We start from the raw sequence: 26,984 nt of genomic DNA, 5'->3' as shown, positions 1-26,984 counted from the left end.
AACACGTCGTAGGAGTCCGCTGACACGCCACAGGGGTACGGTGACAGGCCGTAGTAGTACGGTGACACGTCATCGTGATACGCTGATACGTGACACGTTGTAAGGGTACGGTAATACGCCATATGGGTATAGTGACACGCCATATGGCTACAATGACACGGCACAGGGGAACAGTGGCACCCTAAAGGGGTACGTTGACACGTCGTAGTGATACGATGACGCGTCGTAGTGATACGGTGACACGCCACAGGGGTACAGTGACACGTCGTAGTGATACGATGACGCGTCGTAGTGATACGGTGACACGCCACAGGGGTACAGTGACACGTCGTAGGGGTACGATGACACGCAGTAGTGGTACGGTGACACGCTGTAAGGGTAGAAAGACACGTTGTAGGAGTACGTGGACACGTCGAAAGAGTATGGTGACACGCCGTAAGGGTACGGTAACACGTCGTAGGGGTACATGGACACGTCGAAGGGGTACGGTGACACGCCGTAAGGGGTACGGTGACACGCCGTAAGGGTACGGTAACACGTCGTAGGGGTTATATACGTGTTAATCGCTTACTACATGTAGTTGTACTGCTCAGGCCCCCAAAGACCTCTAGTGGTAGAGTGTCCGCCCGGAGAGCGGAATGTCCGGGGTTCGATCCCCGTTCGCGTCATACCAAAAGACGTTAAAAGATGGTACTTGTTGTTACCCTGTCTGGCGCTCGGCATTAAGGGACTGAAACAAGGACGAGTCGGCTCGGAGTCAGTATACTGTGTCTGAGTGGGTTTTTCATGTTAAACTGCGGCATGGTATCTCAGTGAGCTAGCGTATAAAAATCGGCATTAGTCCGGACTGGTACAAGCAGCCACACACACACACACACACACACACACACACACACACACACACACACACACACACACGCACACACGCATACACGCACAGACGTGCATGCACTTCGATCGCTATAAAAGTGCAATACTCTTCGACGTTAAACCCCATTTCACCTCATCTCATCTTATCCCCAAAACTTTGTATCAGATTAATGACATTAATTAATTTTTATAAACGTCAAGAGGTTCAGCGACAACAGTCACGTAAATGCCTAGCATGAGTAACGCGTTAACACGCAATGTAATATAGGGAGAATAATATAAAGCAAGTAGAACTATGGATAGCTCGATGTATTGTCACTGCACTTCACCACCCTCCCCTCACCCCCACCCCAGCCACCCACCCAACACCACTTATAGATGTCCCGACACCCTGGATAGTAGGACTCACTGGTAACATGTTGAATCTGTGAACAAACACACACGGATATATCAAGATGCACGCCACTTTCTAATACAACTCGTACTCCTTACCTGGATATATTAGCTTTTAATCCTTATTTCCTTTGTATATGTAGGTTTCTATTATGCGAGTGAATCACCAACATTGGCTTCTTAAACCGATAGACAAGGCTCCACCAACGTGTCAACTGGTTTTAATTATTAATCAGGAAACCCTATACTCATGTTAATTACATGTCAATTACTTTCTACACCAATACATTATTATTGTTGCATCGAGTTAATCTGCAGGTAACATGGGCAATGAAAAGTGATTCGCTTGAAAAGGAATACGGGGCACAAATGTCCAGAGTGGTCCCCATATCAAATGATCATGAGTCTTCTCTGGATTATGGATTGACCTAGTGGTTGCAGTCACGTGCAAACACATGCACGCGCTTTTAACAATGATGCACGTTATACTAGTGCAATCTACGATGAAGTGGGTTTTTTAAAATTAATTGTTATTACTTTTTATATTTTATAAAAAAATTATGTTTTTACATTTGGTTTTTTATTTTTGTTATTAGTTTCATACTTTTTTTAACATGTTTAATGAGGAAGTTTGATTTTGCAAACCACAGTCTTAATCTGCACATGTCCTAGCCTACAGAAAAACGAAGTACAATTCGGCGACCCTGATCACGAAGCCCTTGATTTGCTATCTGAAGACAACAATTATTCGTCATTATAGACCAACTGGGCTCACAATGGAGTCGCTTCCTTGTTGGTGACACTCGCCTAGTTTGCAGACTCGTGTCGTCAACTCGGCAAATCCTTGTCTCCCCTGACCAGGACCAGTAAATAACGTGCATGCGCACAAACTCACATTAAACTTCCTGGTAGATCATAGCAACACACAACATGTTTAGTCACTGTCAGATATCTTATCTCTATACCCAAACAGAACATGTACGTTTGTGTTGCGAAGCGTCAAATAACCCTGGTCATCAATGGCGAATGCAGGGATGTGGTGTTGGGGTGTAGAAATGTGGAACACACCACTGTGCATTCACCCGTTGTATGTTTCTAAATAATTGTAAAGAATACGTTTAACGCTATTAGCCAATGTAAAGTGTTTGCATACACGATACATATGTAGAGTGTACAATAATTGTTGCAAGTATCAATACTCTCGTGAAGTTAACGGACACTGCACTTCATACTTGGTGGTATTTCTAGCCATAATGAGGTGACAGAATGGACAAACGTGAGGTGTACATATACACGCTGTTCTGCTGTAACACTGCAGATATTCCGCGGGTACACTGTACAAAATGTCTTTAGATCCTGAACACAAACCTATGCACGTCCCTTGTCCACAAATGTAACGCGTTTGGAAACCAAACCATGTTTTATGACCCTAGTTAGGTGTATTTTGGCGACTATCACGCCGTTAACGCGTACCGGGGCATGACAATACTCTCTAATTAAATCAGGCTAAACTCTACAGCTAAACGAAGGTGCTCTGTGAATGTAAGATATTCCAAACTGTAATTGTAAAACTGCTGTCCGTAAATATTCGCTTTGACATTAATATTTGATTTATGATAAACTTGCATTGTGTTTCTTGTCTTGCACACATCTACATGCATATGTACTTTCATATAGCAGTAAGTTAAATACCGCTGTGACAATGGCGTTATCCCAGTTGATACGTACTTGGGTAAAGCACACATATGGCCACACAGTTAACGCTGATAACAATATGAAGACTATTACTGTCCCCAAGCTGAACATTATACACGCAAGTGCATTAGACATATATACTTCAAATTCCATGTAAAGTAAAGAAACATATATATATAAACTATGGAACTTTCTGTGTGTATAACCCGCTAAGTGTCATTGTGATATAACAATAGAACGTTCAAACGTTCTGTATTAGTTTGTAATGTGTCAGGTACATCCATTGTTTTCTGTGCATCCAAGTAGTGTCCTACACCTTGTCATACCCTGTTCTCTATCTGTCACATGTGCCAACAAACAATTTAACAACTGTTGACTTAGATACCTGTGTGATGACATGTTACAATGAATCACATATAATTATTTCATTGACAGGGTTAAACTGAATTCAAAGTCGGTTAGTTATATCGTGTATTTTTGTATTAGATCGTTCGTATCACATGAGATATTAAACAAACTATTATTAAGTTGTATACAAGGGCCAGACAAATAATCGTTGTTTTTCTCTCCAGATATTAAACAGCACATACAAGTAATGCTATCGAGAACACGGGGCGTAATGCTGGCCTGTCAGTTGATGAATTATCTTGTGACGTTGAGATTCGGTTTGATGCCCCGTGCAACGTGAACCAGTTATCGGGCGCATGTATACGTACAGCGTCAATATAATGCTGGAATAGTTCCCTATTCATTCACTGACACAAAAACAAAACGTTGTACGACAAACAGTTTTAACAACGAATATGACACTTATAGAATGTTCAGTTCAGTGTGGCAAAAACAAGACAATGTATATTGTGTATAACATCAAGCAAACGTAAGTGTATGGTGCGTTAAGTTAAATATGTGTGTATATTTTGAGTGCTAGTTTATGTCATTGTATGAACCAAGTTCGATTATGCTGACGCTTGGTAATTACGTACAGTGTATGCAAGTAGATTACATGAAGTTATTACAACTTCGGAAATTTCGGAATCTCCCCGTTTGTGATTTTCCGTGTTGGGATAAGCCATTGGAGTGGTTTCGTCCCATCTTATCTACCTTACACTGAACATTTAATTTCATGAAAAACATGAAAACACACACACACACAGACACACACACACACACACACACACACACACACACACACACACACACAGACACACACACACACACACACACACACACACACACACACACACACACACACACACACACACACTAACACACTAACACTAACACACACTAACACACACACTAACACACTAACACACACACACTAACACACACACACACACACACACACACACTGTTATAAACTGTTATAAAAAGTCAAATTAACATTCCTAAATCGGACGAAGACGTTTTCGGCGTCAAGCCTAAATCTGCAAGATAACCGACAAGAAGCATTCTGTTGACAATGCAAACAATACAAACTGACAATCATTGATCATTATTATATACTCTATTTGTAATTCATTATTTGTTCAATCTGGTTCAAGGAGGAATGGTGTGGTATAATGAATAAAAGTAAAATATAAAGAACATGTTCAAACCTTAAGGGCATGGCCCCCCTTGGACCAAGCTGAGTGTGGATTGTCTGGATCTATTGAAAATTCCCTTACCAATTCAGGAGTGGGTTCTTCCACACCAAGATTGTCCATTTTGCCAAACCCATACAAGCATAGAAAATCCACATCGCCTAAGAACTTTTACCTATCTTAAAGGTGTAAATGAGGCGAAGCAGGTGAATATCAATGTAGTTTGTCGACGACTGGGAAGCATAAAACTAATTAAGTCCCATAAAATGCAATTACTTTCGCAAATATACCCTGTTAGTTCGGGGAAATTTTGCGTAGTGCGCGCGTAGCTTTGCAGAAATTTGACAAAATTCCCCTGGAGCTTCTGCTTAGTCTCCCCGGGAATTTTGCGACATAATGTAAATAAATGACTTGGACGTTATAGTGTACGCACAATACATCTATGAATTCAGTGTAGCAGCACACATTTTTACAGCGAGAACGTTAGAAAGGCCCTGTATAGAAAACAAATACGCTTGTACCATGTATATCGTATGGATATGTGATGTGATCTGGCAGACTTGTATTGATATTTGTTTCAGGCACTGTGCTTGCAGTTTTATAGAATATAGTAAATATATATATAAGTCCCCCAGTGTCGGTTGTTATCTGTTACCTCACACAATTCGGGCCGATGGCAATTTAAACAAAAACTCTTTGTCATCTTATTAAACGAAGTACATACATATAGGTACAGGTGGAAATGACATCACAATATACACTGGGGCATCGGCTGAGCGTAGCGGTCAATGTGTTGACTCACCTCGAAGACCTTGGTTTCATTACTGGGAATTGTACATTTCTGGCGTCCTTCTGTCGGGATATGGCTAGAATATTGCGAAAGCACAACCCACCCACTATCTAATAAATACCTAGAAACCTCGTGGCCAAGTGTATGTTGATTCAGTTAGGGTTATGTAGAGGTTTTGTATTAAGGACAACACTGCACATTTAACATGGACTGTTTCTATCGTCATCGTTGATTTCGTCCCTCGTGGTTTAATATGAATCTAGGCATCTTAATTCTAAATGAAGTTAACGTACAATTTAAAGGCATACGGTCCACGATCATGCCATTTCCCTTAACTCAAAGTACACTGCAACCGCTACAGTTGCTTGTTGCGACGTGACCACAAACCTCTGATTAACTTATCTGAGCTAATCGAACTGTGTATATTGTCATAACGTAATTATTTTTTTCCAATTCTCAGTTACCTCATCCCTTTGCTATGGCAATAACTCAGCATACTTGCATGGCGTTTGTATACACGTTAACGTTATGGCAGTTATTAGTTAATAATTGATAAGCAATCTAACGTGAAAGGACGGTGATCTGTGTACATCGAGTCTGGAGTGGACAAACCAGGTATGGCTTAAAATGACACAAACCCTGGCAACCAGGTTACACATTATATCCACCAATGCTGGTGATGTCGCTCTTATTGCACCTGAAGAGCACTCTTTACAACGGATGCTAGATAGTGTAGTCCACTGGTGTTCACAGTGGCATCCTTTTTTCAATGTTAAGAAAATTAAGGTTGTGCATTATCGTCCTATTGCCGTTAAAAGATCGGAATTTAACTTTGTTATTGATTGTGATCAGGTTGAAATAACGCACGCCTTTACATATTTTAGCGTCTGGATACATGAAAACCTCGTTTTGAATTTCAACGCTGACAAAAAAAAGTGAGTGAGTGAGTGAGAATGAGTGAGTTAGTGAGTTGATCTACCCGTGCTCTATTTCATATTTAGTGACTTTATTTCCACATCGAACTGCGGCGCCTTAGACGACTGGGCCACCTTGGTGTTACCCTCTTGATCTTGCTTTAACATATGCTCTGTTTCATATTTAGTGACTTTATTTCCACATCGAACTGCAGCGCCTTAGACGACTGGGCCACCTTGGTGTTAACCTCTTGATCGTGCTTGAAATGTGCTAAAACCTTGTTGGTCGATATTCAAGAGTTCTTTTTCGTACCCGTCTCGTGATACTTGAATAACAATCGATGCAAAGTCAATAATCAACAAAGAGAGATTGATATTCGTTGTCGCCTCATTGGATAAGACGACCGGTCCCTTTGTGTTAATGACGTGAAGAAAGAGCTCCTGGATACCATTGAAGTCTGGAGCTATCGGAATTCAGATTAAAAAAATAACGCAATATACTTACAGTTGTAGACTACAGCTAGTAGCACTCACTAAAATGCAGATAATTATACAAAGGGCCTGTGGTCTGTACTAAGAAGACCTTTACGGAGCCTTTGGACTGCATGGTAGGTACTTGGAAACTTGTATCACATAACGACTATTTAATAATGATTGTATACGAACCTCCTCTAAAGATGTGCGCGCTGCTTTGTTATTATTATAAGGAATTTGAATACTCATAATGTTTTAGGTTGTTGTTTTAATAGCATGGTCTTATGTAATAATTAGTTTGATAATTGGTCTCATTGCTGGTTATGTCGTAGATTATCAATATTAATAATAACCGTCTTTGTATGTATATAAATAGATTGACTTTTAAGCGCCACTCTCTACGTGAGCATACTGACGTTGATAAATGTTTAACAATTTGATTTGTTAGTCAAAACTAGATGTTACCACTGACAACGTCAGTGTTGATGACAAAAACATATAGAAAACTATATGACTTTTATTTGATGGGTTATGGACTGATCACTTCGTATTCCCGAATTCGGAAAACTTGACTTGACAAGGTGACATGAATATCATATAACAGCTCGTTGATTTATTTCTGCAACTCCTTATAAGGAGGATTGGTGTGAAATTAAAGTGTATACTTTTGTTGTTAAACGCCGCACACATTGATGTGACGGTGAGATATAGATAATCGAATCTTGACAAGGCAATGCATGGCCAGTGACTGATACTGTGAGCGTCGTGCCACGTCTTAGGGGCAGGATACAAGCAATCAACCAAACCACCGATGTCGCCTCTAACGACACATATAGGTTTCGGGAGATCTCATCTATCCCGGAATCCCTACGGAATATGTAATCATACATTGTCAGGTCTCGCAGCTGTTGGAACGTATGTAGGGATAGAACATTACCGATAAAATATGTAGGAACGATTTTAAAAGCTTTATTTTTGCCAGATGTTCGTGTGATATCCATGTGTAATTGATGTCAGTATATCTAAGATTGAATGTCACCCGCAAATCTAAAGCATATAATGTTGATCTCTCAACTAAATATATTTTATTTGCACTTACAGTATACTTTAACGTCTCTTTATCTTGCAAACTTGAAAAGGGACGCCCATATCGTCCATCGGAAACAATGACGATAACACAAATCACAACAAACAACACCGGAAAGATTACACAATGTGAGTGAGTAGTGAGTAAGTTGGGTTTAACTCCGCTTTTAACAGTATGCCAGTTCTATCACGGGGTGTCAGCTTAATGTGGGAGGAAAGCCCGAAGTGATGCAGGTATCAGACGTTTACCACTTCGGTGAAACCCACGAGCACGGGTATGGTGCTGACAAATCTAGTAACATAATCGGGGCGAACTGGGATTCGAACAATCATAGGTTTCAGGCGATCCGAAGGGACGCAACTCTGCACAGCGAATCGCGAGCCTTAGACGACAGGACCACCCGTGCCCCCACATATGAAGAAATTGCATAGATTCTTAAGGTATCATGTCCACGCTCCAGGTGCCATTGCAGCGGGAGGATCATACGGAATAAAGATGGTGTCAAAGACGTGGCTGTGGCTCCTTTATTCCTTCACCCTCCACGTCGTCTGTAAGTATGAACACTCAACTCAACAAGTACATACATAGAAGGGGATAAGTAGTGATGTGTTCGCTCTCTTGTTATATCCTTCTGTTTTCTGTTTGATGCAGCACATACCAAAATCTACACAGACTAGAAAACATTGTGAAGTCAGTCTCTGAATTCGAGGGAACATGTACATGTGCTTAATCATTATTATCATCAAAATAAATTAAACATATAATTAAAAACGATTGCGTTTCAAGATAATATGTTATGCTCAGCTTATTTCTTCTTCCACAATACAGATATCGTCGGGACTGAAATGCCTATAAAGGTAGTATGTTATAACAAGATGCTCATCACCGATCCACAATGTGATGCCACTCATGAAAAGATGTATCCGAAAACGTTCACAATCGGCCGCCTTCAAAACCAAGCGTGTTCCAGTAAGATTCATTCGCCTTCGCTAAGACACGATGAATACATACAATGTTGTCACATGAAGGATGGAGACACAGGTGAGACGTATCATCTTCCAGCTGAAGCATACAAGTTTTCTCAACATAACATAATGTACAAGGAGTTTGTGACACAATGCATAGGACAAGCTCGGTGTGAGTTACGCAATCCTGGCGTTGTACACGACACGAATCTACAAGACGGTGACTTAGCGGATTACGTTGCTTTTGAATATGAGTGTGTAGAGGGTAAGTACAGTTACCTAGATTGTTCCGTTCAGGAGTATACTCATGATCAGTACATGATTAAAATCATAATCAATGTGCGCTTTGTGGCACAACCTAATCCCTTGCCGAGGCAAGTTCGACAGGCTACAAGGCAAGGAAACGACCAGCCTCGCTGTCCGCTGCAGTAGGTGAAGGAAAGTGGACACATATTTTAATGTTTAGTGTTTCTATTGAACAATAGTTACAAAACAAAGTACGTATGACATGTCAGCATTGATATCTAGTTGATACCTCACGACCGTGTTCATGTGTTTGATTACCTCCCAGTGATTGTTACGTTCTTGTAGCTGTTTCTTGCAGATCCTGACACCGCACACGAGAATGCTCGTCCAAAGACTTACTTTTACTTCATGTGCGTTAATACATATGACCGTCACAGAAATGGGGCCAAATTGAGTCCATATGAATTTCAATGTTCTGGCCATGACAGCTGCCCCGTGTCCACTGGAAAAGTCAATATCGTGTGATCACATTTTATAATTTAATTCACGTCTATAATGATCGGGTTTCAGACACCAAGTCACACATGTATATTTAAGACCTAAACAGAACTCATCAAAGACCAGAGATGAGATCAAGTTTTTATTGAAGATGTTATCTAAGTGAGGATATCTAAGCAGACCATAATTACAAAGAGGTCAATGATGAATTGTTTCTTATTGCGAACTGTTATATGGAACAGCGGAAATTGTGTGGAAATTGAATTGTATGTCTAGCACATGGTTAAAAGCCGCAGCTAGCTAAGACTTTCATCATCATCGACATTGTCATAGTACAATGATTCCATATTTCTGATGTCCAGAATTCCTTTTCCAATCCCCTACACCGTTTCACGTGACATATGTTATGTTTAATGGAGACCTCAACAAAGTTGATGAATCTTTTGTACAAAAAAAAACAGAGTATAATTAAATCGTCACGTCAATGAATGTACTAAACGCATGGTAGTATATAAAACTGTACAAATGAGTTATGTATCATTTTCAGAGAAACAAATTTTGCATTTCACGGGGGATTCCACTCTAAACGACTCACAGATTTTCTTACTCCACGACCAAGCAGCGCAATCAGTTAAAAACTCTTACTGTGTTGCTTACACATGTCAGTCAAGTATCACAGTTACCCTTGTTGGGAACACTGTGAGCACATCTTCTTGCAACCTCGTCATGTCTGAGGAAGGCCGCACTTCCATCGCTTTCAACTGTCAAGACAACACTACCAGCAACACATTATTTCAAAGCAAAAGCAACAAGATAGGAATCTCCCTGAACATGACTGCAAACTTTGTGACAAGTGCTTCAGAAATGTTGTGGATTCGTGTGAAAGGTAATTTCCTTTCGTCGTGTAATTGGGAGTAACAACTGGTCTTAGTCTCAATTATGAACTGTTTGCATTTACTCTGAATGTATCATTACATGCTTAACAATAGTATGCTATGTTCTGTTCTGGGTATGTAATTGTTCACATGATATAATTTCTAATTTTCATGTTGATAGGTGGTGTGAGCGATCGTGATAACTTGAAATACGTCAGTGTTACAAGAAACACAGAACATACAAAAGTATCTACCTGTACCCTATTACAGTATTAACTTCGAACATTGACTAAAACTTACAAAGCACACGTATTTTTGTAATTTAACAGCTTCTCATGGAGGACTTGTGACTGTGGCATGTGGACCCAAAGTTCCAACAACCGTTACACAACATTGTCCTAAGATGACGACGACCCCTTCTGTCCCATCCGTGAGGCCAACTATCCCAAATACATCAGACATGCCAACTATCCCAGATACACCAGACATGCCAACTATCCCAGACACATCAGACATGCCAACTATCCCAAATACATCAGACATGCCAACTATCCCAGATACACCAGACATGCCAACTATCCCAGACACATCAGACATGCCAACTATCCCAGATACATCAGACATGCCAACTATCCCAGATACATCAGACATGCCAACTATCCCAGATACATCAGACATGCCAACTATCCCAAATACATCAGACATGCCAACTATCCCAGATAGATCAGACATGCCAACTATCCAAGATACATCAGACATGCCAACTATCCCAGATACATCAGACATGCCAACTATCCCAGATACATCAGACATGCCAACTATCCCAGACACATCAGACATGCCAACTATCCCAGATACATCAGACATGCCAACTATCCCAGATAGATCAGACATGCCAACTATCCCAGATACATCAGACATGCCAACTATCCCAGATACATCAGATATGCCAACTATCCCAGATACATCAGACATGCCAACTATCCCAGACACATCAGACATGCCAACTATCCCAGATACATCAGACATGCCAACTATCCCAGATACATCAGACATGCCAACTATCCCAGACACACCAGACATGCCAACTATCGCAGATACATCAGACATGCCAACTATCCCAGATACACCTGACATGCCAACTATCCCAGATACATCAGACACGCCAACTATCCCAGATACATCAGACATGCCAACTATCAGCGCAATACAAGTGAGAACCGGAACAGTGACAACGACCAAATCAACAACAGTTGGGGCAACAGCGGGAACAGCGGCAGCGGCAGCAGCAGCAACGACAACACCGGCTGTTATACGTAAATAGGATCTATCATACATCTACCTATTTGCTAAAGATCTGATACCTTTAGTATATGAGTAATTAAGGGATACAAGATTTAAAGCCAGAATAGATCACGGCGTCTGTTTATAACTTGGATGAAATAAACGTGAATGAGTAGTGTGCTCACTACAAATTAACTACCATATACAATGAGGATAATTCTTTGAACGGAATCTCAACGTATGAGATAAATAGTATTAATAGTTTACCTGATAATAACATGGTTACTGTTACATCATCACGATTAACCTTCTAAATGTAATATGTGAACTAAAATTACATTTAGTACTAACTACTAAATGACTTTATCGCGCGTATCCAAACCATTGGCTAATTACGCCCGTAACCCAATCACCACTTGTAACTCAATCACCCCCGGGTCACCACCCTGCACCGTGCCAGGGGATATTCCCGCGCAAGCATCCTCCCGCCTTTGTTATAGTCCATCATTCGCGCACCGTCTCTCTTCAAGTACACGCGTGTTTCGCTGTATCTAATCGCTTTCGCTTTGTAAGTTTCCTTGGTACGCAATCGCGACCGTTACGCCGATTATGCTTTGAATAACATCTATTTCAACACTCGCCGTATCGCATTTACACAATCGCGACCGTTTTGCCGATTACGCTTTGAATACCACCTATTTCAGCACTCGCCGTATCGAATTTATTTCGTTCTACTCCCGAACTTCATCCTCGTGACATTTTTACACTTGTGGAATACCAACTCACCACCTCGACCTTCAGTGATGCCTCCCAAGAGAAGATCAGCCGTCAACCACAAGCTTGTGAGGGGAGCCAAGCAGGCCAGGACAACCAGAAGACAAACCCCGGGAGTACACATTGTACAGGAGGCAACAGCTGATGGTGAGTCTTCCAATTACGGAAATATCGAAGGTGGCAACACAATTAACGTGCAATCGGCACAGCTCGTAAATGCCGCGCAGGCTGCCAAATCGGCTACCCAGCTAAACGAGCAACTGGAAAAAAAACCTCCAGTTGCTGGAACATTCAGCGCCCGGCCCGGTGAGCGCAAACCAACAGGTAGGGCTTGGTTTTAGTTCTCCCGCCATTTCGCCCAACATAGGGAGAATCCCCGATGCTCACAACGAGGCCGACGGTGACGCGGCTTGGCCAGCCAATCAGAATGCAGGATACGGGGATTCCCTATCCTTCCGTGCGGATGGAATAGACGCACACGTCAAACAGGTGAGGGGAAAAAATCTGGCGTGGCGAGTTTGTCCTATCCTACCAAACACCGAGGAAAGTCACGAGGATGGTACGATTACCATGGCGTACGATTCCTCAGGTAAGATCAATTTTAAACCAATAAAGCAGCAACCTACGACCAACAATTCCGACACAGAATGTCAAGGGACCCCTCACGACGCTGAGACAACATTGACGGGGAGTTGTGGCTGAAGTACATGGTCACACAGCCGGTACGACAACCAGAGGCAGGCGGACGGGGCGCAATGACACGCGTACAGGGGGACATCGCCAGTCAGGTATGCTGGGATTTCAATAAATTTGGCTGTAGCAGGGTCAACTGTAAGTACACTCACAAATGCGGTAAGTGTGGCAAACATTCCCACATCCCTAAACCTGCTTTCGAGGGAATGGGGTCCAACCGACCCCATACAAGCCCAATCAGCCTTTCCCTCACAGAAAACCAGCCGTCAAGGCAGGTAAATTCAATGGCCCCTTCCCCCGTGGATCTCAATGAAATGGCACCTGGTTACACCAATATGCTAAGGTCATTTACAGAGATGCAAATTATTTATGGGTAGGTCTTAGCTTTGGTTTTAAGCTCGAGTTCCAGGGAAGCCGCACTGGTCGCCTGGCACGAAACTTGCGATCAGCCACGCACCAAGACACGGCAGGCTACGTCAAACAAAAGGAAGTCGACCTTTGCAGGATGGCGGGCCCCTTCAAGGACACCCCCCTGGACAACCTCCAAATATCCCCAATAGGCCTGGTGCCCAAGAAGCAGCCAGGCTATGGCCAGCATCTGGGTAAGAATGCGGAGGAATTCCGCCTAATTCACCATCTATCCTATCCCAGGGGTAAATCTATAAACGACTTCATAGACACAGAGGCCTGCTCCGTTGTGTATGCCAGATTTGATTAAGCTACTCATATGGTTCAACAACTTGGAAAGAGAACTACTAGCAAAATTCGACATTTAGTCGGCCTTTAGAATTATACCAGTCCACCCATCCGATTTCGAGCTGCTAGGCATCAGATTCGAAGGTGAGTTCTATCTTGATAAATGCTTATCATTTGGCTGCTCCATATCTTGCGCCATATTTGAAACGTCTAGTACCTTCTTGCAATGGTGCATGCAATCACATCTTCCAACGTGTCAGATCATGCATTACCTGGATGACTTCCTAACGGGGGGCACAGCAGGCACCAGCCACTGCTCAGACAACCTCAACGGAATACACTAGAACAGTTTGGGGTCCCTATTGTGCACGACAAGACGGTGGGCCCCACGACTAAACTGAAATTCTCAGGGCTGGAAATCGACACCAATGCAAGCAGATCAGAATCCCAGAGTCTAAGATCAAGGAGGCGACAAGGGAAATCCAAGACATCCTGTCAACAGGTAACATCAAGGTCACAAACAGGGCTCTTCAGTCCCTCATAGGCAAGTTTAACTTTATGTGCAGGGCTTTACCAATGGCAAGGGCATTCAGCCGAAGGCTAATCGATCTGCTTAGCAAAGGTAAGCAACCATTTCACCACATTAGGATTACCAGCTGGGTCAAGGAAGACCTACAAATGTGGTTAACATTTCTTATGAGTTTTAACGGCATTTCAGTGTTTCAGGACCAACTATGGGTAGACAGCGATTTCCTCCAGCTGTTTTCAGACGCAGCGGGTGGTGCCTACAGTCCTACATGCAGGGCAAATGGTTTAACGGCGCATGGCCAACCCAGTGGGTGATGGATGGAACTACACGGGACTTGACGCTCCTGGAGCTGTTCCCCATCACACTGGCCATCCAACTCTGGGACAAGCAACTTGCAGACAAAAAGGTCCTCTTCTACTGCGACAACCAAGCCGTCGTAGCAATAATCAACAAACAGTCTACCAAGGACCCCAGAGTGATGAGCCTACTCCGTTGCCTAATCCTGCAGTGCCTCCGATATAATATTCTGTTTAAGGCAAAGTATGTCTGTTCCACTGCTAACACTATTGCCGACACTCTCTCGAGGTTTCAGCTCAAATGCTTCCGAGAGGCAGCACCAGCCTCGGACCAGAACCCCACACCTATCCCGTGCAACATATGGCTTATCTGAGGCAGGAAGCCGGCAGACTTCTACAACAATCTCTGTCTACAAACACATGGGCCACTTACCAAACAGGCATCAATGCCTTGCACCAGTACCGGTCCACACACCAGCTACAAGAGGTGTGGCCAGTCCCCCTGGATCAGGTTGTAAACTTTATTGCTTATCTGTCAGTCACTCACCACTCCCCTAACACAGTCAAGTGAGGTGAGGTGAAATTGGGTTTAACGTCGCGTCCAAGATTATTGCACTTATATAGCGACGTGCATGCACGTGTATGTGTGTGTGTGTGGCTGCTTGTACTAGTCCTGACTGATGCCGATTTATAGTGCTAGCTCACTGAGATACCATGCCGCAGTTTAACATGAATACCCCACTCAGACACAGTATACTGACTCCGAGCCGACCAGTCCTTGTTTTAGCCCCTTAATGCCGAGCGCCAGACAGGGTAACAACAAGTACAATCTTTTAACGTCTTTTTGTATGACTAACACAGTCAAGACTTACATTGCAGCGCTGTCTTCACAGCATAAATTCCACGGGCTCACCGACTGTACAAACCATTTCCTGGTGGGCAAGATTTTAACAGGCTTACACAAATCAGCGGCCGGCCAGACACCAGAAAACCGTTCACTGCAGATCTGCTGCAGGTAGTAACCAACAATCTGCCACACATATGCTCATCAGCATATGAAGCCAGACTGTTCAAGGCAGTCTACTGCACAGCCTTCTTCGGTTTCTTTAGGGTTAGCGAGCTGGTCCAAACAGGACCCTCAAAACCAGGTTGCGCCATCCAGAATTTAAGCTTCTTGGGCAACCCCCAGCAGCTTTCAATCCATCCACCACACTCAAAGTCTGATCAGTACAGGATGGGGACAACGGTTACAATGTCATCTATACCAGGAAATCCGCTATGTCCGGTAGTCGCCATCAAGCACTACCTGGAGGCGCGCCCCTCCGGCCCACAACATGCATTCGTTCATTTCGACCATTCCCCCGTTACAGGGTACCAATTCCAGGCACTCCTAAAAAAGGCCTTTGCACACAGCAACATAAACACGGCTTGCTATTCTTCGCACTCCTTCCGCATTGGGGCAGCCACATCAGCAGCCATGAATGGGGTGCCGGAACACCTCATACAGCAATACGGCAGGTGGAAGTCAGATGGCTACAATGCTTACAAATGCTGACCAACAAATTTGATGCTGCACAATTAATTCAAATAGTCTTTTCATGGTACTTACTTCACTTCTTATTGTTTACGGGGGCACGGGTGGGCCAGTCGTCTAAGGCGCGGCGATTCGCTATGCAGAGTTGCGTCCCTTGGGCACGCCAGAAACCTATGATTGTGGGTTCGAATCCCGATTCGCCCCGATTATGTTTCTAGGTTTGTCAGCACCATACCCGTGCTCGTGGGTTTCACCGAAGTGAAAAACGTCCGAGACCTGCATCACTTCGAGCTTTCCTCCCACATTAAGCTTACACGCCATGATATAACTGGAATACTGTTAAAAGCGGCGTTAAACCCAACTCACTCACTCACTCACTCTTATTGTTTAAAGTTTGGATGGTGGGATCCAGCTCCATGGCCAGAGCACGGCAGTACTTGTTCCTGAAGGGCACCAGTCCGAACCAACCGAGGATGCTATAGCTGGCACGAGGGGCGATGAGGTGGAAGGAGCTGGACACCATTCTAGATGCACAGGTCAAGGCGACACGGCGCAGCCCCAGAGCCCTCATCATTCACCTGGGCTCCAACGACCTGTGCTCGGTCAAGGGCAGCCAACTCTACCTTGACATGGTGGCATCAATCCAAGACACCAAGATTATCGTATCCTCAATGCTGCACAGGCGCTACTGGCACGATGCCAGGGATCCACTAAAGATCGAGGGGATGCGGAAGAATATCAACCGCCGACTGGCCAACCGAGTGAAAGAGCTCGGCGGTACAACAGTGCCACATCCCCAGATCCTGGCATCAGACACCTCAGTGACAAAGGACTGTGTTTGTTTACGGACAGTTTATTGCATGCCCTGGCGCTTGTTTTGCGCCAGTAAGGATGTCATCTCCACATGTTAGTGTTTCTTTTCAGTACATAGGCAAGCTGGGCAACAATGCTATCTCCGCGTATCACGTGGCCGTGGGTGTGGGGTAGCACTCTGGTGCTTTGTGGCGGGGTTCTTGTGGGCTACAGTGCTAGTAACAAATTAACTTGCTTCCAAATTAATACTCGTGCTTAAGGCTACCTGCTTTTCAGCGGGAACCTTTCCGGGGTTACCTGCTTCTCAGTGGAAACCTTGTCTTTCCCGACTTTTCAGCCGGGGAATCGTAAAATAGCATACGTTGGGGCAAACAATGGCCACGTATATGGGCCCGGCGGCGGAAGTCGTCTTGTCAAGCGGTAGCTGACAGTTGGGTCCGCGGCGGTAGTCGCGGAATGGTTTTGCTAATGGGGCCAGGCAGTGGGATCTGCTTTGGCCGGCTACCTGGGGCCGGACAGCGGTAGCCTGACTTAGGCCAGCAGCGGTAGCTGCTTTTGGCGGCGTGGTAGTTGCCAAGCAATGGTAGCGTTTAAATATGCTACCGTGGGGGCCGGACAGCGGTAGCAGTCTCAGGCCAGCAGTGCTAGCTGCGAATCAGCGATGGCCACGCTAGTGGCCATGGCAACGGTAGCATTTTGGTATACACAACTAACAGCTTAGTAGCCCACTAGTAGCCCTCGGCCATTTAACCCAATCTCATCTTGTGTTTTTATTATAGGCACGGGCGTCCACGGCTCGGTGGCCCATGCCTCTCCTTGGCATATCGCTGGATAAATGAGTATTAAGTAAAACAGTGACGGGTAGAAAGCGATAGTCTTGTTTCAGTTTTCCTATGGATAACATATGTTTTCAGCAATCGTCGGAACATTTATCGAAGGACGGGCTGCAGGGATTTGTACATGTCTATCCGCCCTTACTTTTGTCATACACAAGAAGTGCAAAACAAAGGTGATCTCTGCTTTAAGACATATCGTGTATTTCTAGAACATTAAGATCAAGTGACGTACAACTAAGGAAAGGCTCAGTTCATCTCGTCTTACAGTCAAATTGTCGCATATGAAATGCGAATTTTAGACATGTTCTCACTAGAAATGTTACTATCCTTCAGTATTATGAATGTATATGTATTGTAGGAGCGACGTGTATGTGGATTTCGCTGTGAACAGAGAACAGAGTTGGTGATCAGCGTGCCAAAGATATAAACGTGGACATGGCCGTTAATACCTTGCGGGTTGGTTTCATATACACAAACATATTGGTGACGTATATGGAGAATATTATTCTCATTCTGGTTAGATACCATAGGAAGTTCACGAGTTTCGCAGAAATGGTGTCAAACGAGAATGAGTGTGGTATTTTATTTATTACCCACGTTAAATATGTATTCAAATGCACATACGTTACAGCTTTCTTTCGTTAACAGACCAAACTTAAACAGGTCGCAAATCTGGTTGCATATGAATATTGATATATGCCCAAATAGGGGCATTGTTGACATTTCTATGCATACGCAGTAACAACATGTTCCTGTTGTTGTGTATGCAAACATGACATCAACGAGACTCAAGATACGTTTTAAAGATTTCTGTAACTTATTGTAGATCTAATTCAAACGCATTGTTGTTTGTACACAAGACAGCTGTAAGAAAACTTAAAAAGTCATTTAGTGTCGTGCTTTGAATCTCGGACCAGCACGTAGTCCTTCGCACCGACAAGTCCCGGCTGTGTATTGAAAATTGTTCGGTTTCCTGGATATATCAGCTGAATTTATAAAATTTGAAAGAGGGAAATCGGAGTGCTCGCCAAAGACGTTTATGTGAACTCTACGACATTATACTGAAGACGTGAAAATCAACAAACTCAAGTCTGCTGTCAATGACAGCTTCGAACGAAGGGCAATTTTGCAAGGTCACCATCAGAATAAGAAAAGACAACCGTGATCTACCCACAGCGTTTTACTCAAGAGATAAATATGGAATGTTATTGTTCACTTTTGAGATGTTTTAGGCCACAAACACAGAAGTCAGGCACATTTCGCGTGATCGCGCAGTCGTGTATGTTTATTCATGAACAAACACCTTCGGAAGCAATGTAACAAAATACGCTTCGAAAGGGGACACTGCTATAAGAAACCGGATTTACGTGTGTTTGGATCGCACAGGAGTGTGGCAGCATATCAAATTTTACACAATGTTTTAAGCAAAGATGTAAACACATAGAGATTCAGAATTGGCATGCTAAAATTATTTCTTCATCATTCTAAACCATTATTCTACATATAAGTCTGTACTCGAACAAGAGAAATATATTATGGAATTATGTCCAAACAAGGATCTTATCCGCATATCATTAAAATTCCGATGTTTGAGCCATAAGTTGGGTGGGTATTCAACACTTTCGTTACAATGACAAAGTCAATACTGATTTACTTAAGTGCAAGAAATGTAATCATAATATAAATTGAAGATGAATACCATTTCCTTTTAGTTTGTCCATTTTATATGGAAAACAGAAAGCTCTACATCCCAAGCTACTATTACCAGTATCGATCACGAGCAAAATTTAATCAACTAGTAGCAACAAAAATGTTAAGCTAATTTAAAATGTTGCTATATGTTTGAAAAGAAATCTGCCTGTATAATGTATTATAAATATTGCATTGAGATAGTATAACAGAATCCACCTGTCCATGTGCAAAGATTTATCTCATGTATTGTACTCTTGGCCATGCGGCCTTTGATACCGAATAATTTTCTTCTTCTTCTTCTTCTTCTTCTTCTTCTTCTTCTTCTTCTACAAATGACACAACCGGGGCATCCAACGTAAGTCTAGATTTCTGTCCGGATAATTTAAACTAACTGCATTTCACCACGCTTAACATTTTACTTTTAATCAAATAAAAGGAGGTCGCGAAAGTGCGTCACGCTCAGGAACCCACGACCTATCGGTAATCGTACATTGCATATGGATATAGCTGATATAGAATGAAAGGCGAACTTGATGCATGTGACGATCTTGTTTGGTTTAATAAAGTATGTGTAAATGTCTTTCATGAGATTCCTTCTGTTCTGCTTTCTTGGTAAAAAAGTGAATGACTTCTCGTATTGTTTTGAATGAAAAACATAGTACCGGTGTGACAGAGGTAACGGCTATCCAAACAAAACGAATAAAACGAGGTCAACCTTGTACGACACACATGTGACGTACGGATTCAGAATCCTACAACCTGTATCTTCACCATGTTGGTAATAAGATCGCATGATAAATATGAGTATTTCAATAATGATATTCATAACTTTAAGAACGAACAACATTTAGTCAACAAGGATAATTATAACATGAAGGTATTCATTACTATTATCAACTACATGTATGTCCCATGGTCATTTCAGAATACACTTGGTCATCCACCTGCCTGGGCTGGTTCTGTCGAAGGAGCAAGTGTGCCTCATTATTCTCAGCTGGATAGCAAGATGCCCCTGCCTGCGCAATTCGGTGCTGCGTCACATCAAACTCCGCATACAGCTAACTCATTACCTCCTATCAGACACATATAAAGTATTGCCATATAAGTATATATGTGTTGCCGTTAGTATTGTTAGGGCGAACTTATTCTAACAGCTACAGGGGGATAGAATAGGTCCGGACGGTTTCATCCTCACGAATGTTCGTTTTTTTCCCGTGTGAAATAATGAAAATTTCCTGAAACGTTGCTTTGTCTGAAAAATCATGATAAGAGGATCTTTTGGTATGCCAGGATAAGATTTGTGATGTGACAAATAACTCGGTATAAGTATCGGTATAAGGTTCCCCCACTGGCGCTTACCATTGTGAAGAAAGGGGTCGCGGGTGATCCACGACAAGTAGTACGATGGATATGTGCTTGTCCTGTCTCGACTAACACTGAGTTCTAGTGGCGAGCTCAATAGCACATAATGGTACGTGGATATGTCAGGCACCAGATCTACAGCAAATTAGATCAAAACAATGTAGAAGTATCGTGACAATGACACTTCTCTTCGTATTCTGATGCAGTTTCTGTATCTGGCGAACAGTGCGCTTGTAAATGTCGAAATCGCCAAGTTTGGATTTGATCACTTGACGATTTCGAAACTTACTTGGGCTAATGAAACTACTCTCACCTTTGTCACGGGCAATACCTTCTGTTATGATGCGCTTTAGCATAAATATACATACCAGTGGCTATGGTAGCTCTTGAGAGTGTATGAGATTAATTTGTACATTGTTTTTTTCATGTAATTATGACAGTATTGGCCCATTTCTCAAGCCTGAGAATGTACGATTTTGCCATGCTTAGCAAGCTTTGACAAGTTTATTTGTTTGTAATGAACAATTATCAAACGACGCTTAGAGAATTCTCGTATCGACTTGTCACACCGACCTCTTAATACTTTGAATATATATGGTATTTAAGTTTGAATATAAGTAGCACGTTATTAACAAGTAATGAAGCATTACTTGCTTGGGGTTTCAATTGTGTAATGCAATCCAATCAGTGGTTGACAAACTGTTTACAGACATAATTATATCCCATCCTTAAGTAATAAGGGGATTTTTGAGTAACATCAAACCAAAACGCGTGGTGAAAATACGTCGCCTCTTTTTTAATGCCGACAGGAATATGTACAGGTCCTTTCCCTTGTCAGTGGAGTAGATAGGGATTCCATGATGACACAAGCACAAAAAAAGTAAACGAGAACGCGCTTTATTGACCTAGGTCCAAATGTCGACTTCATTTTCTATAAGGGTATTATTATCTTATCTTCATAAATATGGTGGCACACCTTAATCTCTGCCTTCGAGTTTTGTATGAAGATATAGATCTGACTACAGAACGTGTTGAGAGTTCAACTTTCTAGCGACAATGATTTTGAACAGTTGCTTAGAATCATTTCTTCTGCTATATTTGTCATCAACAGGTTTGTACTGTCTTCTGTTATATTTGTCATCAACAGGTTTGTACTGTCTTCTGTTATATTTGTCATCAACTGGTTTGTACTGTCTTCTGTTATATTTGTCATCAACAGGTTTGTACTGACTTCTGTTATATTTTTCATCAACAGGTTTGTACTGTCTTCTGTTATATTTGTCATCAACAGGTTTGTACTGTCTTCTGTTATATTTGTCATCAACAGGTTTGTACTGTCTTCTGTTATATTTGTCATCAACAGGTTTGTACTGACTTCTGTTATATTTGTCATCAACAGGTTTGTACTGTCTTCTGTTATATTTGTCATCAACTGGTTTGTACTGTCTTCAGGTAATTATATGTCATCATCAGGTTTGTACTGTCTTCAGTTATATTTGTCATCAACAGGTTTGTACTGTCTTCAGGTAATTATATGTCATCAACAGGTTTGTACTGTCTTCTGTTATATTTGTCATCAACAGGTTTGTACTGTCTTCTGTTATATTTGTCATCAACAGGTTTGTACTGACTTCTGTTATATTTGTCATCAACAGGTTTGTACTGTCTTCTGTTATATTTGTCATCAACTGGTTTGTACTGTCTTCAGGTAATTATATGTCATCATCAGGTTTGTACTGTCTTCAGTTATATTTGTCATCAACTGGTTTGTACTGTCTTCTGTTATATTTACCATTAAATGTCCATTGTACTGACTTTATCTTGTGTTTTCCTGTTAATTATATTGTGTACAAGCATGTCGACAGAGAGAGTGGGTCCGGTTGTCTAAGGCACCAGCATTCGCGGTAAACAGTTGTGCACTTCAGGCATACTTGGATCTAATGATCGTGGTTCGAGATTCGCCCGGATTATGATTCTTGTCAGAACAACAATCCTGCTTTCACCGATGTGGTAAACGTCCGTCCGTCTGCCTCCCACACTAAACTTACATGCAGTGATGAAAGTTGCAGTACATATTGCTCAGTTGTTCAAGCGGCGTTTATCACAACTCACCTACTAACCTCATATTTATGTTGCCCTAATAAAAGTACTTATACATATGCTCCGTTTTGAGTCTACAACGACAGAATATCAATAAAGACTCATGTTAAACATCTGATATACTACAACTGATATGTATCCTAAATCAGTCTGTTACATTACTTTACAACCCGTGTGTGGATTAATGCTGCGTTGAACAGTGATCACATACCTTCTTGGTCAACACTTTATTGAATTTGTATTGGTGAATTGTTTTGCTTCTAGTCACCTCTATTTGCCCCAACGGATGGACAAAGTATGACCAGTCATGTTACTCTCTTTACAAGATGAAGGCATCATGGATAGATGCAGGGGTAAGTTTGGTTTATCATTGTTTCATACGGGTTTTTTATGTTTATATGAAGGCGTTCTTAACCATATTGTCGGTGAAACGGCTTTCATTGTGTAAGAAAATATCCAGACCAAAGGGGTTTCATTGTGTACACAGAATATCCGGACCAAAGAGGTTTCATTGTGTAAGAAAATATCCGGACAATAGGGGTTTCATTGCATGTGAAAAAATCCGGACTCAACAGATTACGATGTGTATAAAATTATCCGCACTAAACAGAGTACGTTGTGAATAAAATTATCCGGACTAAACAGGTTACGTTGTGAATAAAATTATCTGCACTAAACAGATTACGATGTGTATAAAATTATCCGCACTAAACAGATTACGTTGTGTATAAACATATCCGCACTAAACAGATAACGTTGTGAATAAAATTATCCGCACTAAACAGATTACGACGTGTATAAAATTATCCGCACTAAACAGGTTACGTTGTGAATAAAATTATCCGCACTAAACAGATTACGATGTGTATAAAATTATCCGCACTAAACAGATTACGTTGTGTATAAACATATCCGCACTTAACAGATTACGATGTGTATAAAATTATCCGCACTAAACAGATTACGTTGAGTATAAACATATCCGCACTAAACAGATTACGATGTGTATAAAATTATCCGGACTAAACGGGTTTCATTACATATGAAAATATCCGGACTGAAGAGGTTTCATTGTATAACTTATATTCAGAATAAAGGGGTTTCATGGTATATCAATACTATATATATTGATATACAGAGGTACGCAGAGGTACATGTATGTATGTAGGCCAGGTTGATTATGCATAATGTCCAGAAAAGGAACGGATGGCTAATCTCAGATCGTTTTGGTGTACAAGGTTTACGCCCTAGGACGATAAAACATGTATGACATAATGGATCATACAATTCGAAATTTCGTTTAGGTTGGTATATACCTCCATTATTGTCTCTTGCGGTATTCAAAATGCAACATCACAGTCACCCATTATGGAACAGTGTGACGGTACTATATAGCACAGTTGGTTGTACAATTGTTAGTAAGTAGAGTTAGTCGCTGTTGTACAGCTACACACTGGTCAAATAGTTGACTGAAGTACACGTATATTAAACTTGCAGTCTTTTCTTGTAGGGACCCGTAGGGATCCGGGGTAAGAATAGTTTTCCTAGCATATGCTGGCGACATATGCAGGCTCGGTGGCTTGGTTTATTACCTGGCATCGAACCTGGCGCCGTTGGAAGTTGTTCATAATATCAATCACTGGTTTGACTCGATTGTTTACAGATCGCCGGCATACAGCTGGAAAATATTTTTACCATGACGTGAAACAACAGTACAAACAAAATATTCTTGTGTGAGAACAACGTGGCTAAATACTTCCATTTGATTTCAGAGTTACTGCCGTGAATTTGGGGGACACCTTGCAACACTTAACACAACAAGCAAAGTGACCAACATAAAATCGTTTCTGAATTATGTAAATCGTAAGCCAAATACCGCTTTATAAAAAGTGGTTCCTTTACCTTATTGACATCAGTAATTGTATATTGACGTAATGTCATGATCGACGTTTGAATAATGAGTAGTTGATCACAAATATTGAAATAAATGTGAATTATAACATTGTATCATATCGGCAAGTACAGTTTGTACAGACATTAAATCTGCCATTCATATATATCATGAATTTCCTTTTTGTTCCTTCTAGAGAATGCGAACGTTTGGGTCGGCGGTAACGACCTAAGATCAGAAGGGATGTGGGTGTGGGACATTGACCAGGCCAGCTTCACAAACACTGACTGGCACCCTGGTCAACCGAATGGAGGCAGTGAACATTGTCTTGAGCTTTATCAACCCACCCATTTCACGTGGCACGACTCGACCTGCTCTAACAAATATGACTACATATGTGAACGAAGGTATATGTTCACAAACAATAAAGCAATACTCCTCACAACTTACACAAAACATATACACAGAACATATATTCGAGAATTAAACTTTCAAACTGTAAAATTAATTTAACAAAATATAATGACACAAAACCGTGTTTCTTCCAGGTCCGAAGCCTCAAGTTAATATAGTTTGATGTCCCTGCGTCAACAGGTGGTACACCATCAGCACCAAACTCCCAGCGTTTATATCATCGATACCTGTATCGTGTATATAGCCAATAAATGAGTCTCAGAATACTTCTAAAATCAATCTTTATTTTTATGTCACGTTTGTACGAACCATTAGATACTATATTGGAATGATATACTCAACAACAGAAGTTCCCGTGACACCAATATTTTAGTGTATTTTTCAAACAAGTTAAGTTTGGTTTTCAATATTGTAGTACATGTATGGAATCAAGTCACAAAAACGCAACTGCTACAGAAAAGCATGTATTCCATGCAAAAGTTGACTTTATGTAAGCCCCATGCATTTCACTACACAAGAATTGGTGTAAAAACATATGCGTTAACGGGATTCCATGTGCCATGTTTTGCATCGTGCTGACAACAACCACTCAGAAAAACAACAAAATTACGCAATTATTCAACAGTACGAAATGCCACGCCTGTCCGAAAATGAGCGTCTGCGAGGCATTGGTATGCTTGAATCACGATCAAGTCGACGTGATGTTAAGAGAATTTAACGTCCACAGAAACACAATTTGGTGTTTATGGTAACGTTAGCAACAGACGAATGCAGTCAGAGACCATCCTCGGAGTGGCAGGCAACGCGTAACCAATAATCGACAAGACAACTTGATGATCAACACATCTACGAAATCGATTCAAAACAGCAACAGTGACTGCAAGAAGCATCCCTGGCCTTTGACGAATATCTTCACAAACCGTACGTCGTCGCCACAGATGTGCAGGGATTGTCGCCAGAAGACCCTACAGACGTCCCATTTTGACAGGAAACCACCGTCAAGCACGTCTACAGTGGGTTTTTTTTGTCCGTGGGGACAAGTTCTATTCACTGACGAGTCTCGTTTTCACATCAGCCATGGCCACAGCGATGGACGGATTCGAGTGTACCGACGTCGAGGTGAACGTTACTTCAATCATTGTGTCATGGAAGAAGATCGGTTCAGGGGCGGCAGCGTTATGGTATGGGGTGGGGGTGGAAGCTATGGTTCCATCGTGGGATCTTCATTAGTTCCCTGTAGAGTAAGGGCGTTTGTAAGAATATGAATACTAGTATCTAAGGAATAACACATACAAACATAACAGTCTGCGAAATACAATTAAGTGGTGTTTATTTCCATTTTGTGTGGTAAGTTTCCCACAATTTCTACAATGCGTTAAGGTATTTGTAACAATCCAAAATGCTCATATATCCACCAATATATATCTGCGCTGTTTCGCTACCAACTTACACCTATTGAACTTCTCTTGATTGTCGACGTCATATAGCGTCCTTTTTACCTAATACAGTATATGTCCGACATAACTGTTGAATGGTCTATCGTATGGATATGAATGGTAGAGTCGACAAACTCCGCAATGATGACGTTCTTGACACTATTAATATCATTTTCGAACAAGAATAAATGATGCAAGGGCGGGAAACACTGACCAAATTACTAAAATTTCAGTTTTGTATTGA

General features: G+C 41.8%; 2 protein-coding genes across 2 annotated transcripts; both read left to right on the top strand.

Moving 5' to 3' along the window:
- Positions 1 to 6,768: 6,768 nt before the first annotated feature.
- On the top strand, positions 6,769 to 11,940 carry LOC125373194 (hepatitis A virus cellular receptor 1-like). The gene is made up of 5 exons (XM_048384155.1): positions 6,769 to 6,853; positions 8,267 to 8,356; positions 8,635 to 9,036; positions 10,063 to 10,401; positions 10,720 to 11,940. Exons 2-5 carry the CDS (start codon positions 8,302 to 8,304, stop codon positions 11,712 to 11,714), a joined length of 1,791 nt encoding a protein of 596 aa, XP_048240112.1. The 5' UTR covers positions 6,769 to 6,853; positions 8,267 to 8,301; the 3' UTR covers positions 11,715 to 11,940.
- An 8,470-nt stretch (positions 11,941 to 20,410) lies between these two features.
- On the top strand, positions 20,411 to 25,567 carry LOC124112810 (perlucin-like). Its single transcript, XM_046472963.2, has 5 exons — positions 20,411 to 22,010; positions 23,264 to 23,352; positions 24,772 to 24,862; positions 25,087 to 25,297; positions 25,439 to 25,567. Exons 1-5 carry the CDS (start codon positions 21,956 to 21,958, stop codon positions 25,455 to 25,457), a joined length of 465 nt encoding a protein of 154 aa, XP_046328919.2. The 5' UTR covers positions 20,411 to 21,955; the 3' UTR covers positions 25,458 to 25,567.
- Positions 25,568 to 26,984: the final 1,417 nt, after the last annotated feature.

The sequence above is a fragment of the Haliotis rufescens genome, unplaced genomic scaffold (genome assembly GCF_023055435.1).
Source record: "Haliotis rufescens isolate VD_foot unplaced genomic scaffold, xgHalRufe1.0.p SCAF_5, whole genome shotgun sequence".
Classification (NCBI taxonomy): Eukaryota; Metazoa; Mollusca; class Gastropoda; order Lepetellida; family Haliotidae; genus Haliotis; species Haliotis rufescens.
This window is presented reverse-complemented; position numbering and strand designations above follow the sequence as displayed.

Excerpts from the sequence above, each read along its gene's own strand:
- LOC124112810 (XM_046472963.2), top strand. The coding sequence starts at position 21,956 with ATGATTTTGAACAGTTGCTTAGAATCATTTCTTCTGCTATATTTGTCA. Across the intron at positions 23,353-24,771 it reads CATCATGGATAGATGCAGGG|AGTTACTGCCGTGAATTTGG; the intron begins GTAAGTTTGGTT and ends ATTTGATTTCAG. Across the intron at positions 24,863-25,086 it reads GTTTCTGAATTATGTAAATC|AGAATGCGAACGTTTGGGTC; the intron begins GTAAGCCAAATA and ends TGTTCCTTCTAG.
- LOC125373194 (XM_048384155.1), top strand. The coding sequence starts at position 8,302 with ATGGTGTCAAAGACGTGGCTGTGGCTCCTTTATTCCTTCACCCTCCAC. Across the intron at positions 8,357-8,634 it reads CTTCACCCTCCACGTCGTCT|ATATCGTCGGGACTGAAATG; the intron begins GTAAGTATGAAC and ends TCCACAATACAG. Across the intron at positions 9,037-10,062 it reads TGAATATGAGTGTGTAGAGG|AGAAACAAATTTTGCATTTC; the intron begins GTAAGTACAGTT and ends TATCATTTTCAG.